This window comes from Eleginops maclovinus, chromosome 15 (genome assembly GCF_036324505.1).
Source record: "Eleginops maclovinus isolate JMC-PN-2008 ecotype Puerto Natales chromosome 15, JC_Emac_rtc_rv5, whole genome shotgun sequence".
NCBI classification, from domain to species: domain Eukaryota; kingdom Metazoa; phylum Chordata; class Actinopteri; order Perciformes; family Eleginopidae; genus Eleginops; species Eleginops maclovinus.
In genome coordinates, this window is record NC_086363.1 from 13,883,556 (window position 1) to 13,898,061 (window position 14,506).

A 14,506-nucleotide genomic window follows, 5' to 3' on the forward strand; every position below is an offset into this window, starting at 1 on the left:
AAGTATGTGTCACTGTGAGTCAACGTTAACTGATACTGGTAATTAAATAAAAAGGCAAAAAGAACACGAAAGGCAAAAGGAGCAGTCAACCACCAAAAATGTGTACAATCACAAGTGCTTGGATCAAACGAGGGGAAGGACAAGAGCCACTGCTCTCAGGTAACGGCATGCACCCATGGCCCTCTCTGTATTTTAATTGCTAAGTGGATGATCTGGGATTATCCCTCATAAAATGTTATTGTCCTGGAAGGAAACAAAGATATCTTGTGATCTCTGTGGGATATAATCTACTGCCATCTCTTCGAAGCAAACAGGTTGGGTGCTTTGGCCAAAACACAGCCGCCTGCCCAACCATCATCACCTAATGGAGTCACTAGAGGGAATCAATGGGGGCTTTTCTTATGGAGATGACCCAAACATTAATGCTGATGACTACCCCCCCACGGGCTAGAAACAATGCAGCAAAGTTTCTCTCGCCACTGAAAGCTGAACCATAAAAATACAGAGGGTACTGTTCCACAACTGGAAGCATTGTTCAACAATAATGAATCATGTTTGACACATGTCGAGTGAAAATAACACATTTTATATCAGGCCGAAACCTCATATTTAAGCTACAATTTTGTCCAAGCAGAGGTTTAAAATGTGGACCCTTATCTAAGCTAAATGATGTCTTCTTGGGAGGGCAGTATTGTAGATACAACACTTCAACATGCAGCCAAAATCTGACACTGATATATGGATAAACTTCTGTGAACTGGAATGACATGAAAAGATTGATCCCGCCAAGAGGAAGCATGTATAAATCTGCTTTGGTGTCAGACACACATGTACAAGTCCCCCCCTCCCCGCCCCCTCCTACACCCACACAGTGAAGTTCAGTGGGAGGATGTGATAGTGCCTCTGCAGGGACTAATCCCTTAAAACCACAAAAGCAACACATTCTGAAGCCATTATCTTTTTTGCCTTAATCCAAAAGCTAAACATGTTTGATCCAGCTATTCACACCTCTGATTAATTATCTTTTTATGAAGCAGCATGAGTTGACATGTTTTTTTGTGCCATGCGGTCGATTCACGGGAATATTTCACCAAGTAGGTAGTGCAACAAGACATTTTGATGCTATTTAAAAACTTAGCAAATAGATGTTCTCTATGTATGTATGGAAAATCACCCCAAAGAGCAAACAACTAAAAGCAACAGTATGGTTTAACTGTTGACTCTATAACTATTTTTATGGTGTGAATTTCCAGGGTATCTTAAGATGCAATAGATAAAGAGTTGTTTGTAATAAGGGTATTTATATAAATATAAATCCTTATGTTCTGAGATACTTTGGGAATAATCTGCATATATATATATATGTGCAGATTATTCCCAAATGATGAAGTATTATTGTATTATGAAACGGTATAGAATCTACTACTTGAACTGTTTGTTCACTCTACTGACCCAAATCCATTAATAAACAAAAGTCCCTGGGGGTTCCCGTGGCCAAATCTTATCAAAAAGTGAAGAATAGATTTGTGTTTATTTGACATCATTAGGGATGAAAAAGCTTGGAGTCTCCGGGTTAGAGGTCCGCAGGAGGTGCTTTTCAGTGGACACATGATTGACAGCCCCTTGGTGACATCACTGTACGACAAAAGGAGTCGCAGGGGGAAGAGAAGGCACCAATCAATTCAACCACTACGCTGTGGCGCACAGAGCAGAGGCGACGCGCTCGAAGCAACAAGGTCCAAGGAGCGACACTCGGGTGCGCTTATCTCTCCTGAAGCCCGCTCAACTTTTGTCTCAGAGAGCTGTTCTCTTTTGAAGATGTTCAACCAAGACGCATTATACTTAGATTGGTCCTGCCTACGCGAAGCCGCTTCCTCATAGACTTAGATACATAGTTTTTTTTTCTTCGTTCCGCGCTGACCAAGACCTAACCCGAATTGCAGCTGGTGAGAATATGTGCGATAGGCGATCGGCAAACGGCATGGGCTGTCTTTGGTCCCTCAAGGAGAAGCAACGTGGATTAAACACGAATTAATGTGGAATTTATCAGAAACCAAAGGTGGAACGACGACCGGACACAGCTCTTCCTCGTCAGGTAAAATAAGCCAAATATACTTTGTTAAACATATTTTGACAAGAAACGAAATCTAAATAATGTCACCAATTGTAAAATAACTTGCTTCATGAGAAAACGTCAGTTCTCCCATTGTATAAGATCATATGGTGTGTGCGTAAAAGGTAAAGCGTTTGGAACTTCGGGGAAGAGAAATACGTTTACAAAGTTGTTTCTTTGGAAGTTGTGTTACTCAGATGATATTTAGTTTTTGATGGTTTTGATGTCTTGTCCCGGGCTACATCTGGCTCTGGTTCGCACGTCAGATCTAACACCTGCGAGCCTCTTGAAGTAACTCTATCCCTTATGATTATACATGACCGTCAAAGCCTCTGCAAATAGACGCTTGTAGCACCGTCTGCCTGCCTCTCTTGCTGCTTTGTATTCTAACTCTTTCTCCAACATTCTTTCACACCTCTTGTGATCTTTGGGGCCACGCACACATGCATTTCTTTTCATATCACTTCACTTACTAAACGTGATTTCTTATCTCTTCTAATTGGAGACGTTATGTCTGCAGTCTCCCCCGCAACTTTCTTTGATTTGTCCTCCCCGTGTCATTCCCCCCTTTTTTTCTGTTCTTCTCTTTCAAAACTTCCTCACCTTGATATTTTCATGTTTCTGTTCATGTTAAGATCAATCTTTTGGTTCAGTTAGACGCGCTATATTGCCTGCGGGCTTGTAATTTGCAGCTCCCTTTTTAGTTTCTACTTCAAAGTGAAGAGGTGTCTTCCCTTTTTAACCTGCTCTCCTTCAATCATTCCTACTGTATGGAGGGATCGCACACAGTTTGGAGAATGCTGCAGTGAAGCCCCTGCTGCGTGTACCTCATGTCAATACCTCAGCGCCAGTGTATTGACAGAAACCAACTTTCTCCACAGGGACTGACTGATCATGGTCGCCGTGGTCCGCTCTCTCATGGTACTGCTGCTCGCTGAAGTGTTGCTGGAAGGAGCTACGGGACTTATCCCTGAGGTCGGCCGGAGGAAATACAGCGAATCCGGGAAGCAGACCCCAGAGCGGTCGGAGAGCTTCCTCAACGAGTTTGAGCTTCGGCTTCTCAATATGTTTGGACTGAGGCGCAGACCGACCCCGAGCAAGCAAGCAGTGGTGCCGCAGTACATGGTGGACCTTTACCGCATGCACTCAGCAAACGGAGACCACAGCACGAAACGGCCCAAGAGCATGGGGAAACACGCAGAGAGAGCCGCCAGCAAGGCCAACACGATTAGAAGCTTTCACCATGAAGGTATGTATTAGTGACATACCTTTACCTGTCAGCCTGAGAGATCCTCAGACAGTCCGAACCTATATTTAAACATGACTCAGTGCGCCAAGACTCAACTTCAGAGTCTTCACTGTTTTATGGCGCGTTAGTCATTTACAGGTGACACGCGTCCACGTTATACCTAACGCCTTAATACGTTTGGGGTTGCTTTAACCTCACTGGCACGATTTACAAACAAGCATCTCATGCGCAATTAAATTAACTCGCATACATGTAGTGATGCAACCTTTGACCAAACATGCCCCTGGCGCAGCTGTCACGGGCTTCAAAAACATCAAGGGGCGGTGGCACTGGCGTAAAGTATACCCCCGCAGCCCCCGCGAGGCGGGGGGGCCCCGGCCCCCCTCATATGAGAACGGGCCCCCTACCTCTATACCCCAAAGCGGCCGCCGACAGCATGTTAGATTTCTACTAGAGCGGCCGCGGCCGGCCGCAATTTTGAAAGACACTACATGAAATAATACTGCGCCAGTGGATACATGAACAACTTACTTTTATTTTGAAACCCGGAAATTGGGTGTGTTGTCATTGACTTTTCTGAAGTATTTCTTAGCTAAACCTCGCTACTGACTGTGACTGATCGCTCATAGGTGCGCTAGGAGGAGTGCCCACATATACTCGTATCCAAAGATGTAAATGCTCTGTTTATCATCATTAATGTTACTTTTATTGCTGACTGTTGTTGCTGACTGTTTCATTGTTAGAATTATATGTAATAAATGGATTGGATAGCCTACTCTGTGTACAGAATATTAATGGGTTAACAAAACATCTATATAGGCCTATGGATTAAATGGGCATGGGATGTCAGGGGCTGAGTTGCAGCATCTTTTTCACTATTTTATGCAATCAAAACACACACACACAGGCCTATATATATATTAGGATATATATATAAAGAGAGAGAAGTAGGAGTAGGCTAGTAGTAAGGAGGCCGTGGCAGGTGGCGGTGGGGGGCCCCAGTCTAAGTACCTGCAGGGGGGCCCCAAGTGCTTGTGTTACGCCAGTGGGCGGTGGTATCCCTGGGGTAATTTGTTTCTTAATAATTGATGGTGTTTGCGTGGGCTCTGAAAACAGTTTTTCCAGACACGCACCACAGGAGCAGGATAAAGGGCGGTGTGCCTTTTGCGCAGGTGATAGTCATCACCCTGTTACTTCAATAACACAAGACATGACATTATACTAACACGCGTTATGACAAAGTCATCGTGTCAGACTGAATTCTGAGTCATTTCTAACAGTACTGAAATTAGTCCTTGGTTTAAAAAAAAAAAGTGGGAGAGGAGGGGTTGCCCCTTCCTAAATCACCCCTCTTTCTCTCCGCGTTGTGCGCCATTACGCACGTTCCAATAACACCATAATTGCTCACTTAGTTTATATGCTGGATACGGGCATATAATTGTTGAATTCAGCGTTTCACTTCAATTCCATTTTTTGCTTCCAAGTTTACATATGCTGCTCAGATGAATAAGGCTCACACAATTATATATAGTACCAGGAAAAAGTGCCTTATTTCACCAGTCTTTACATCTTGCTGATGAAATGGCTTATTTCAAGTTGTAAAAAATAATAACAACAGGTGGAATTTAAACACGCCTGATGCTTTATTTATATGTTTATCACTGAGCAACAGAGCGTAATATATTGAAAGTATTTATGTATGATAAATAATAACTTATACTGTCACATATATAGAAACTACCGTTGAATTTCCTAGGGCCAAGGTTCCAGTTTTTATAACATACAAGTTAATGCGTCCATAGGGGCTCTACACAAGGTCCTTATACAGAGTCCTAAGTGTTTGAATGGGGAAGTTTCCATCAGGGTGAGTCAGAGGGGTGGTTGAGTGGTTGCTTGGGTGCTCTCCAGAGGCCTAGTGCAATGACACCCAGTGGCTACACTGACACACTACAAACAAGTCTGGTCCGGGCAGTCAGGCTGAGTGACTGCTGGAAACCTCTGCACCCGGCCAGCACACACCTTGACACCACCGGCTATTACAAATGTTCTGACGGTGATTACATATGTTCCTCTGGCGCTTGAATCCCATGTTAACAGAGCTGCAGGGTTGTTCGTCTTCCCATGTCAAGAGATACATTCAATTGACGGCCACTCGATATAATATAGCATGTATCTACAGATGTAAGTGCAGCACATCAAAGCAAACAGCTCGAATCATTCATCACATCTGCCTGCTGATATTAATTTCACCGGGATAATTACTTTCACTCCTATCAGTTTTCAAAAATAACCATTTTCTATGCCAAATAGAACATTTTCACTATTACACAGGAAGTAGCTGCCTGAGACAGGTCCGTGATGAATGACCCGGCATTAGCCTTTATCTTTTGTTTTGGCATACAGCGCAAAAAGAAATTAGGAATGTTGATACACTCATATCTGCGGTTCACACGTTTTTGACAAGCTTCGACTTGTTCACACAGTCGTTTCTACAGAAGAGAGGCAGGAGGGAGAGAGTGAGCATGCTGCTGCGGAAAAGACAGAGAACGAGTGATAGAGAAGGACACAGGAAGAAAAGAGGATTTGGGGCTAAGAGAACAGAGGGAGAAGGGGATTTGGGAGCTGAGGGAGGAAAGAAAGAGAGGGATTGGGGACAGAGGAGAGGGAACGAGAGACAGGGGGCTTTCCCACATCAAATAAGGAATGATAGGCCTAATTGAGGTCTTTGTGCCTCTGGAGGGAGGTTTAGGATGAGATGGTGGAATTTCCTAAATGCCTCCTTTGAAACGGCATTGAGTTCAAAGTTTGTGTTTATTTTACCACACCAAACAGATTAAAACGTATACATCATCTATGAACTTCATAAAGTGTGAGTTCAAAGTGTAGCTGCCTCAAAGCAAATTGCAGCTTTTACTAAGATTTCTGTCATTTACGGTACAATATAGCAGGGGAATACCAATGATCTTAAGTGTATAAATATGACTTTCATATGCTTCAGGACATTAAAATAGATGTCTTAAACATACTTCAAGGGAGTGCTCAGAACCATTGGCAATAAAGTTGAAAATAATATATCAAACATTGTTCACTCAGATTTCCATTTCTGAACTATGTATTATTTTCAGATATCAGATAATACAGTTTCCTATATTTTCTTTCACATTGCAACAATATTTCAGAGCTGGCCAGTTCTGTAATGGGTAAAGGAAACTTTTGCCAATAATGTTACAATTTATGCATTCAGTTGAATATTAACTCCCACATTGCTCTTTTGTTCATGGTTACCTTTTATGACATTTTCAAAGATACTACAACTTTTTTTATAGTGGAAACTGTGTGCAGCAGCCAATTCTTAAAGGGTATATGTGCTATTAAAAAGCAGTCTGACAAGCATGTTAGATCTTATCAATAGATGGAAGAGCACAGCTTTCATCTCATGACATTTAGTCAGGTAAATTTATGAACATGACACTGATGATGATATTACATCACCATGACAATATTACACTGAGTCACACATGTAAAGTTTGGATGTGTGTGTTATGCCTGAGTGACAATGGCCCGCACCCACTCAATACAACCACGCGGCAGAAAGAAGGCTGCCAGAAGCCAGTCGTGTGCGAGTGTATGACAGAGAGAGAGCAAGAGGAACCGTTCATCAATGTTTCCCTGCTCTCAGCAGAACCCTAACGTGAACTAGGCTTCAATCATGAGTGTTGTTCCTAAGCATGCATTTCCCAATTATTTCCTCTTACACTGTGTTTTCTTTGTTCAATCTCTTTTAGAATCTATGGAGGCCCTGGCTAGACTGAAAGGCAAAACGACCCAGCAGTTCTACTTCAACCTCACTTCAATCCCTGGTGAGGAGCTCATCACCTCTGCAGAGCTCCGTGTCTACAGGGATCAGGTCATGGGAGCTGCATCGCCCATCAGCAACAGCTCCAGAAACAGCAGTGCTCCTGCTGGTGGCCTCCATCGTATCAACATTTATGAGCTATTCGGAGTTCCTGCCACTGAAAGTAGGGAACCCCTGGCTCGTCTGCTGGACACTCGGCTTGTGCAGGACTCTTTGAGCCGCTGGGAGAGCTTTGACGTCAGCCCCGCCGTGTCTCAGTGGACCTCCGGGAAAGGTCACAACCATGGCTTCATGGTAGAGGTGCTTCACCCAGAGGAGGGGGACATGGACGGGAAGCATACCAGGAAGCATAGTAGACACGTCAGGGTGAGCCGGTCCCTGCACCAGGACCAGGACAAGGACTCGTGGCCTCAGGCCCGACCTCTGCTGGTGACATATGGCCACGACGGCCGCGGTGACTCTGTACTTCACACACGGGAAAAACGTCAGGCGGCGCTCCGCAAACAGCGCAGGAAGCACCAGCACAAGGCCAGCTGCAAAAGGCATGCCCTGTATGTGGACTTCAGTGATGTGGGTTGGAACGAGTGGATAGTGGCGCCCCCTGGCTACCACGCCTTTTATTGCCAAGGGGAATGTCCGTTCCCACTGGCAGACCACCTCAATTCTACCAATCACGCCATTGTTCAGACGCTGGTCAACTCAGTCAACTCGAACATCCCTAGAGCCTGTTGCGTACCCACTGACCTCAGCCCCATCTCCCTGCTCTACCTGGACGAGTACGAGAAAGTCATCCTGAAAAACTACCAGGATATGGTGGTGGAGGGCTGTGGCTGCCGGTGAGAGACTGACAGTGGTATGAATAGAAAGAGAGAGTGGACAAAGAGACTGAAAGAGACATCAGAGGTTATTATGGACACCCGGTTTCCCAATGAAGACGTTTATTTATATGAAAGACAAACAGAGATATTGTGGAAGAAGAAAAAAAACTATATATGAATATATTTATGTCTACGTAAAGTTGGGAAAAAAATAAATATTTTAATCAGAGGAATATTCCTTTACTGGTTTTGAAAATGTTTTTCGAAATGGGTGCAATACCACATGAAGTACAATGCTCAGATTTTTATTTTGTATTTATTTCTATTATAACCACTTTATTTGTAAATAAATAATGTGTATTTATCGTGAAAAAAACGTGGTCGCTCCAATTTTCCAAGATCAGCTATGGTGAACCAGCCAGTGTTCATGTGTCTATATTGTGGTGGGGGGTGACTTGTGTGGCTGACATGAATAACAGAGTTTCAAATTCTGACAGAAATTAGCTGCATAAATACAACACATGACAGGTAGCTCACACTGCACTGATTGCAAACCAAGCATTGAACTCTTTTTGTAACAGTAATTGGAAACCAACAACAATAGAAGTGTGGAGAGGAAAGTGACAGAGCGGGGTCAAGGTGCTGCTGGTGTAATGAACTGCAGTGGGGTGTAGGGTCACAGGATGGGAGTCACAAGTATCATGCCCTCAAATGTGATAGACTCCCATGGGAGGATTAGAAAAACATGAGAGCATGTTTTCATGCATTACATGTCGCTGCAAAGATCCCTGGGAAGGTTGGACTAGAAGCTAGCTCCTATGTTTTTTCTGCTCCTTACCAATATTAACAGAGGGAAAAAATCAGCGGGGCTTCTGAGGAAGGTCTGAGAGGGCGCAGGGTTTATTTATAGTGAGATTTGAGGCTGAAAGATTGCAAAATGCAGCAGACACATCAATCGGCTAGCAGCAAGAAAAGAGCCTACTGGCACTTTAATTAAAAGAGACAACAAACACACACCTGCACCTGTCCACATACTGCACATGCTCAGACAGATTCTTCCTACCTCCAGAGTTTGGCTGGCTTTCTTTGTCGTCTCTGAGTCAGAGAACTCTGATGTGTATTCGGCAATTGGGTATTAAAAAAAAAAGAAGAAATGCAGGAATGCCTCAAAAAATACTCAGCTGCAGCATATTGTGAAGTGCAAATCAAATAATACCAATCACTGTCAAAAAAAAAACCATCTTAAGAGTCATGTTTTATTCACTAAGACAGTGGGGGTGGCTGGCTGACAAAAACAAAACATATCAGATGTTGCAGTCAGACAGTTTGAAGCATGAACACCTGAGTCAATACCTTCCTACTGAAATGTTTTTATGGAGACAGCATAGTATCTAAAGCAAACTGAACTGACTAAAACTTCTCCAGAAAGACACAGATGAAAGTTTATATTGTAGCCACAATAGCAGATCAGATAATGAGAGGGAGCAGCAGAAACAGAGAGGGAGAGTTTTGCGGAGTTTTGACTGACTGCCTTTTCTGCAGTGTTTGCATTAGAAAGGGTTTGGAGGGATCACAAGGCAGCTCAAAATGCTCTAAATAGAATGTTTTTTATGTGAGCGCACATTGGGACCGTGGAATGTTGGTTTTCAATCTCAGACACATGCATACGCTTGCATGGAAAACCAACGCGGTTGTTTTTTCAATCATCTATTCAAGGGTTTCCTGGTGGGCTTTTTCTCTTCAAAAAACAAATGTGCATTGAACAAAGATACGCTTGTTACTTATATAGGAAATGTAAATCAAAACATTTAGAGCTCGTGAGACTTTACTCATGGGCAGTGAAAATATTGAAATGTCAAATCTTTTTCACAAGGCTCAGATCATATCTGTTTACCCATTCTTATCCTGTGAGGGTGTATAGCACCCGTCTCCTCTAGATGATGCAACTATCCAATTATTTTATTCCCTCCCAACACACACGCACCTCCTCCGCCTCCTCATACCACATTTCAGTTTCAATCTTCGGCATGTGTTATTTTATTCTACCTTGCATCTCCACCCCCCTCGGTCCCATCTGGTGTCCATTTCTCCTCTGTGGACCCCACCATACCACAACTCTGCACATGGGCTGCACATACCTTTGCCAGTAGCCAACCGTTTATGGACTTCAGGAGGAAGTCACTTCGCTGGCACACTTAATGAACATTTGATAAAAATGAACACTAAAAACCATAACCCCAAAAAGTTTCTGGAAATTGTTGCGTTAAAAAAAAAGTGTTAAAATTTAGTGGTTTGCCTTTATAGTTCAAGTCTATAAACCTTTCATTGGGTTGGGTGGAAATACTGCTCCCAGGGTGGGTGACACATGGGTAGCACTCCAGAAACTCCCCTCCAGCACCCCATCCCAGCTGAATTGGGTTCCGGTTGTACTGTGAGTTGGCCACTGTTCCAAAGACTTCTGGGGTTTCTCCTTTTAGAGCCACGCTAGAATCAGACAGCTCCTCTGGGACCACTCCTAAACTTCTCACTAAGAACAAGGGTCATGGGTCAAAGTAATAAGGACCTATTATCTCCAACATTATTGACTGACTTCCAGGCTCATCACGTCATCACGGACTGGCGACTTTAAGTATTGTCAGCCAACAGTGACTGAGAACAAGTCTCGTTTCAGAGTCTTTTTATCTGACTTATACACAACAATTCTAAAACCATCTATTTTTAGGCATAAAATAATTCATGATGAGCTTAAATGGTGTAATTCCATGATTTAGTTACAAAAGCACAACTGTGAGATATGTGTTCTTGGCAAGATTCTCCTCACCTGCTCCACAGACCTCAGCAGAGTCACTCCGAAAAACAGATTTTTTCCCTTCCTCCTCCAAAAACATCTGGTAAATCTGTTAAAGGTGTCCACTCTGTCTTTGTTTACGCACAAACACACAACAGAGCAGCCGCACAACTGATGAGCATAACACTGGAAGCCAGGAACGAGTAGCGTGGCAGGGCTCATTCGTTTTGTTTGGTGGGCAGCAAACCACACCAAAACTATCTGCAGCTCCAAACAACCCAAATCATAAGGGTTATAAAATCAGATTTCCAGATTTCTGGCTGGCCCAGAATTGGAAAGTATGTGGCGTGCCGTGTATCTTTGATGAGACAGAGGGCTCAGTCACTTTGGGAGATCTTGCCTGGCTCTGTGCCAAAGTGAGACACGAAAATGTAGAGGAGTGAAGAGAGACAGCGGGACCTTTAGAGTCTTTTTTCTAACTTCGGATCTCTACTCCTTCATGTGCAACACACGCTAATTTTAGAGGTGGTGCACATGGTGTTTTTTTTCTGTTTTCTGAGAACAGCCAGTGAGATGACGTCCAGCATAGCTGAGACTGTGGCATCTGTGCTGCAGCTCTGAACACATCAAACAGACGGGCGTCCACAGATTCAGGAGCAGAGCAAATATGGAAATTACTTTTCCAGAGTGACTGCACTGTGATTGTACTTTTACATATATACAATCTTAGCCTTTCATTCTTCCTATTGCATGTGTCTGCACGTACAAGGACACAGGAGTATCAGTGAGCACATATTTGGCTCATTTGACAATTGAATGTACATTCCCATTACAAAACAAAGGTATGAAAAGAGAGCAACCCTGCAAAAAAATTATCCCTAACTTGCTGCTGAAATATGTTTCTGCCACTACCATTACTGTAAGAGCTAATTATCCATGCAATCACAGTGCAGTTGGCCTGGAGTGACATGATGAAATCATTACCTCTGGCTGGGACTCAATGGAAGAGGCCATTATATAGCCATATACTCACAGTAGAAAAGTCTTGTAGATAAGCCATAGGACAGTAAAACGCCTGTCTGCAATTACAATACTTTGGAGAACAAGGCAATGAAAGTTTAGAGGATGGCCAGTACCTCAAACCAGACAATTGTTAATTATGGACCATATAAAGCAGTGGAAACGGCCCCCGAAACATTGAAATTGTTCATTTCTCAGGCAAAAACGTATTTCTAGTGATATCGGGACACAGTGTCCAAATAAAAACATTCCTTATCCTGCTCTCTCTCACTATTTTGAATCGATGAAATGATATGAAATAGGTAAAGAGAAAATAATGACGGCTTTATTCATGCATTATCAATAAGATAATACGTTTTTCTTACTGATGTTCTGTGATCAAAAAGGAATGGGCTTCAGGATGTGTACCTTGCACTTTACACCGAGGCTACAGGAAGGAGTTCCATATGGACCGCATATGGGCTTCTCGAACAGGCAGGAGGATGGATTTGCCTCTAGACACTGATCTAAGGTCAGTGTCGTGTTTACTCCTCTGATGATTACACTTAGGTTTGGGGGGAAGGGTGAACCCGACTGATCCTAGAACCTTGCCGAAGGGCGTCTCCTACACCCCGAGCTTGAAAGGGGTTGTGTGGTTACGGGAGCGGCCTCCATCTTTGTAGCAGGAAGTGAAGAGATCAATCAAAGGGAGCTACATGACATCCCCCAGCATGCCTGTTAAATAAATGTCAATCTCGAGCACAGTAAATCTCATTACCACGCATACACATATCAGCCATGTTGCTGATTCGTAACTGGCAATAAAAAGGAAGCTAAAAACTCATTGTTATGTTTGATGACAGATAGATGGAAGCCAATAATACCCAGTGAAAAATTCTCAGGTATTTAACTTGATTAAAAGTACCAATACTATAGTGCAGAAATACGCAATTACAAGAGTCAAAAGTCAAAAGATAGTGGCTTAGAAGTAAAAAATAGCATTATCATAAATTCATTGCCACTATCTACATTATACTTCACTTTTAAATATAGTACTATACATTTAAATATTTAAATATTTTCACCTTATAAAGTATAATGTTCATCTGTCTTTTCATGTGTATTTTTGTAGTCAAGATAAAGTTAGTTTTCAATGAGCTTATGTGACCTTTTATTTTCCCTTAGCCAGTAGCAACAACCCTGTGTGATACCACAAATCCTCCTAACAACCATTGTATGCCCATCGCAATGGAGATAAGAAAGGTTTGACTTCTTTATGACCACAGTTCACGTCTCTGCAGTTTATTATTGCAGAATGCTAACACTAATATCAATGTCACGAGGTGCAAAGTGTGGATGCAGCACCTTGAGGAGCTCCAGGCCTGGAACCAGGTCCACCAAGCATCAGTTGATCCCCAGCTATGAAAGGAGACCTGTTATGGAGATCGGGCCCTCACTTGGTGGTCTATCAGAACAAGCTGGTGCTGAACCTTTTGTACTTAGAGCAGATTACCAGGAGGCTGCTTCCAGATGCAGTGCACCAGGGAAAACAGTCTCTCCTTCCCTGGGTGGTATGGGACAAATCCATTCCCCACACTTTTCTCATTAGCGTAATAAGCTTTGTATAAACCACTGGACTGACATTGTCAAGGACACACGCAGCATCTCATCTGTCCATCCATCCATTCGTCCGTCGGGCCGTCCATACGGAACATCTGTGCGGGGCGATGCAGGTTGGAAAAGGTTCCGATGAATTGCTCACAAACATCTTTCTTGAGAAGTGTATACAAAGAAACATCTTGCACTTCATGTGTTAAATTTCCTATAACTGTTTGAAATAATAAGCTTTCGTAGGAATTGTGTACAACATTTCTCTATGCATAATTAGACCCTGCTGATCAAATGATTGATGGGATGCAGAAATTCATGCAAACGTTTAAAGGAAGCTGATGTATTGTTTCTGTAACACTTCTTGTACAGTGATATGTGGGAAAACATTTCTTGCCTACCCGTCTGCTATTTTGAAAGAAGGATTCATCAACCTGATTGCAGGGGGAGATGAGAGAAGCCTGTTTATGTAAAGATCAGTCCACTACCTAAGGGCCCCGGCCAACTCAGTTTGGCCGTGTAACTCACACTCCCTCACCCCTCTATCCCACAGCCTGTCAGTGGCATGGCAAAGTCTGCCTCACCAAGCTTCCTGTGAATCACTTCCTGTCCCGGCCCTGCACCTGCACTCCCCTGGGTGATGTCATGGCAGGTTTTCCTCTTGGAGTCGCACTACTGAGCACACTCTCCGTCTGGCATGATGCACGTATGCTTGCGTGTATGTTTATGTGTGTACATCCATCAGCGTGCCTGGCTCCAAGATCAGTCAGCGGACTTGCGGTGAATGTGGCCCTTCATGGCTTCAGTGATGACCCCTTCCTTCAGGGAAAGGCTTTGCAGAGCAGAACGGCACATCAAACACACGGGAGGAAGACTGAACATGGATTGCGTCCCAGATCTGAATTATTGTGACTTTTTTCCTCTTTGCTTCCTTCTTCTCTACCATACAAAACATGTCCATTCGTTGCCTCCTTATTTCTGTGAATTCAATTACTCGTCACAATCCAACATGTAATGAAAACTTGACCTTTATGAGAAAGGAGTAGTTCTGTGTCCCAGTGAGGAGAAACAACCT

At 43.3% G+C, this 14,506-nt stretch overlaps 1 protein-coding gene across 1 annotated transcript; it reads left to right on the forward strand.

Moving 5' to 3' along the window:
- The first annotated feature begins 1,693 nt into the window (after positions 1-1,693).
- bmp2b (bone morphogenetic protein 2b) lies at positions 1,694-8,396 on the forward strand. Its single transcript, XM_063901464.1, has 3 exons — positions 1,694-2,095; positions 2,995-3,362; positions 7,148-8,396. The coding sequence occupies exons 2-3, from the start codon at positions 3,008-3,010 to the stop codon at positions 8,056-8,058; spliced, it is 1,266 nt and encodes a 421-aa protein (XP_063757534.1). The 5' UTR covers positions 1,694-2,095; positions 2,995-3,007; the 3' UTR covers positions 8,059-8,396.
- The last annotated feature ends 6,110 nt before the right edge of the window (positions 8,397-14,506 follow it).

Bases quoted from the DNA above. Each gene is read 5' to 3' on its own strand.
- bmp2b (XM_063901464.1), top strand. From the start codon at position 3,008: ATGGTCGCCGTGGTCCGCTCTCTCATGGTACTGCTGCTCGCTGAAGTG. The intron at 3,363-7,147 runs GTATGTATTAGT...AATCTCTTTTAG, and splicing joins TAGAAGCTTTCACCATGAAG to AATCTATGGAGGCCCTGGCT.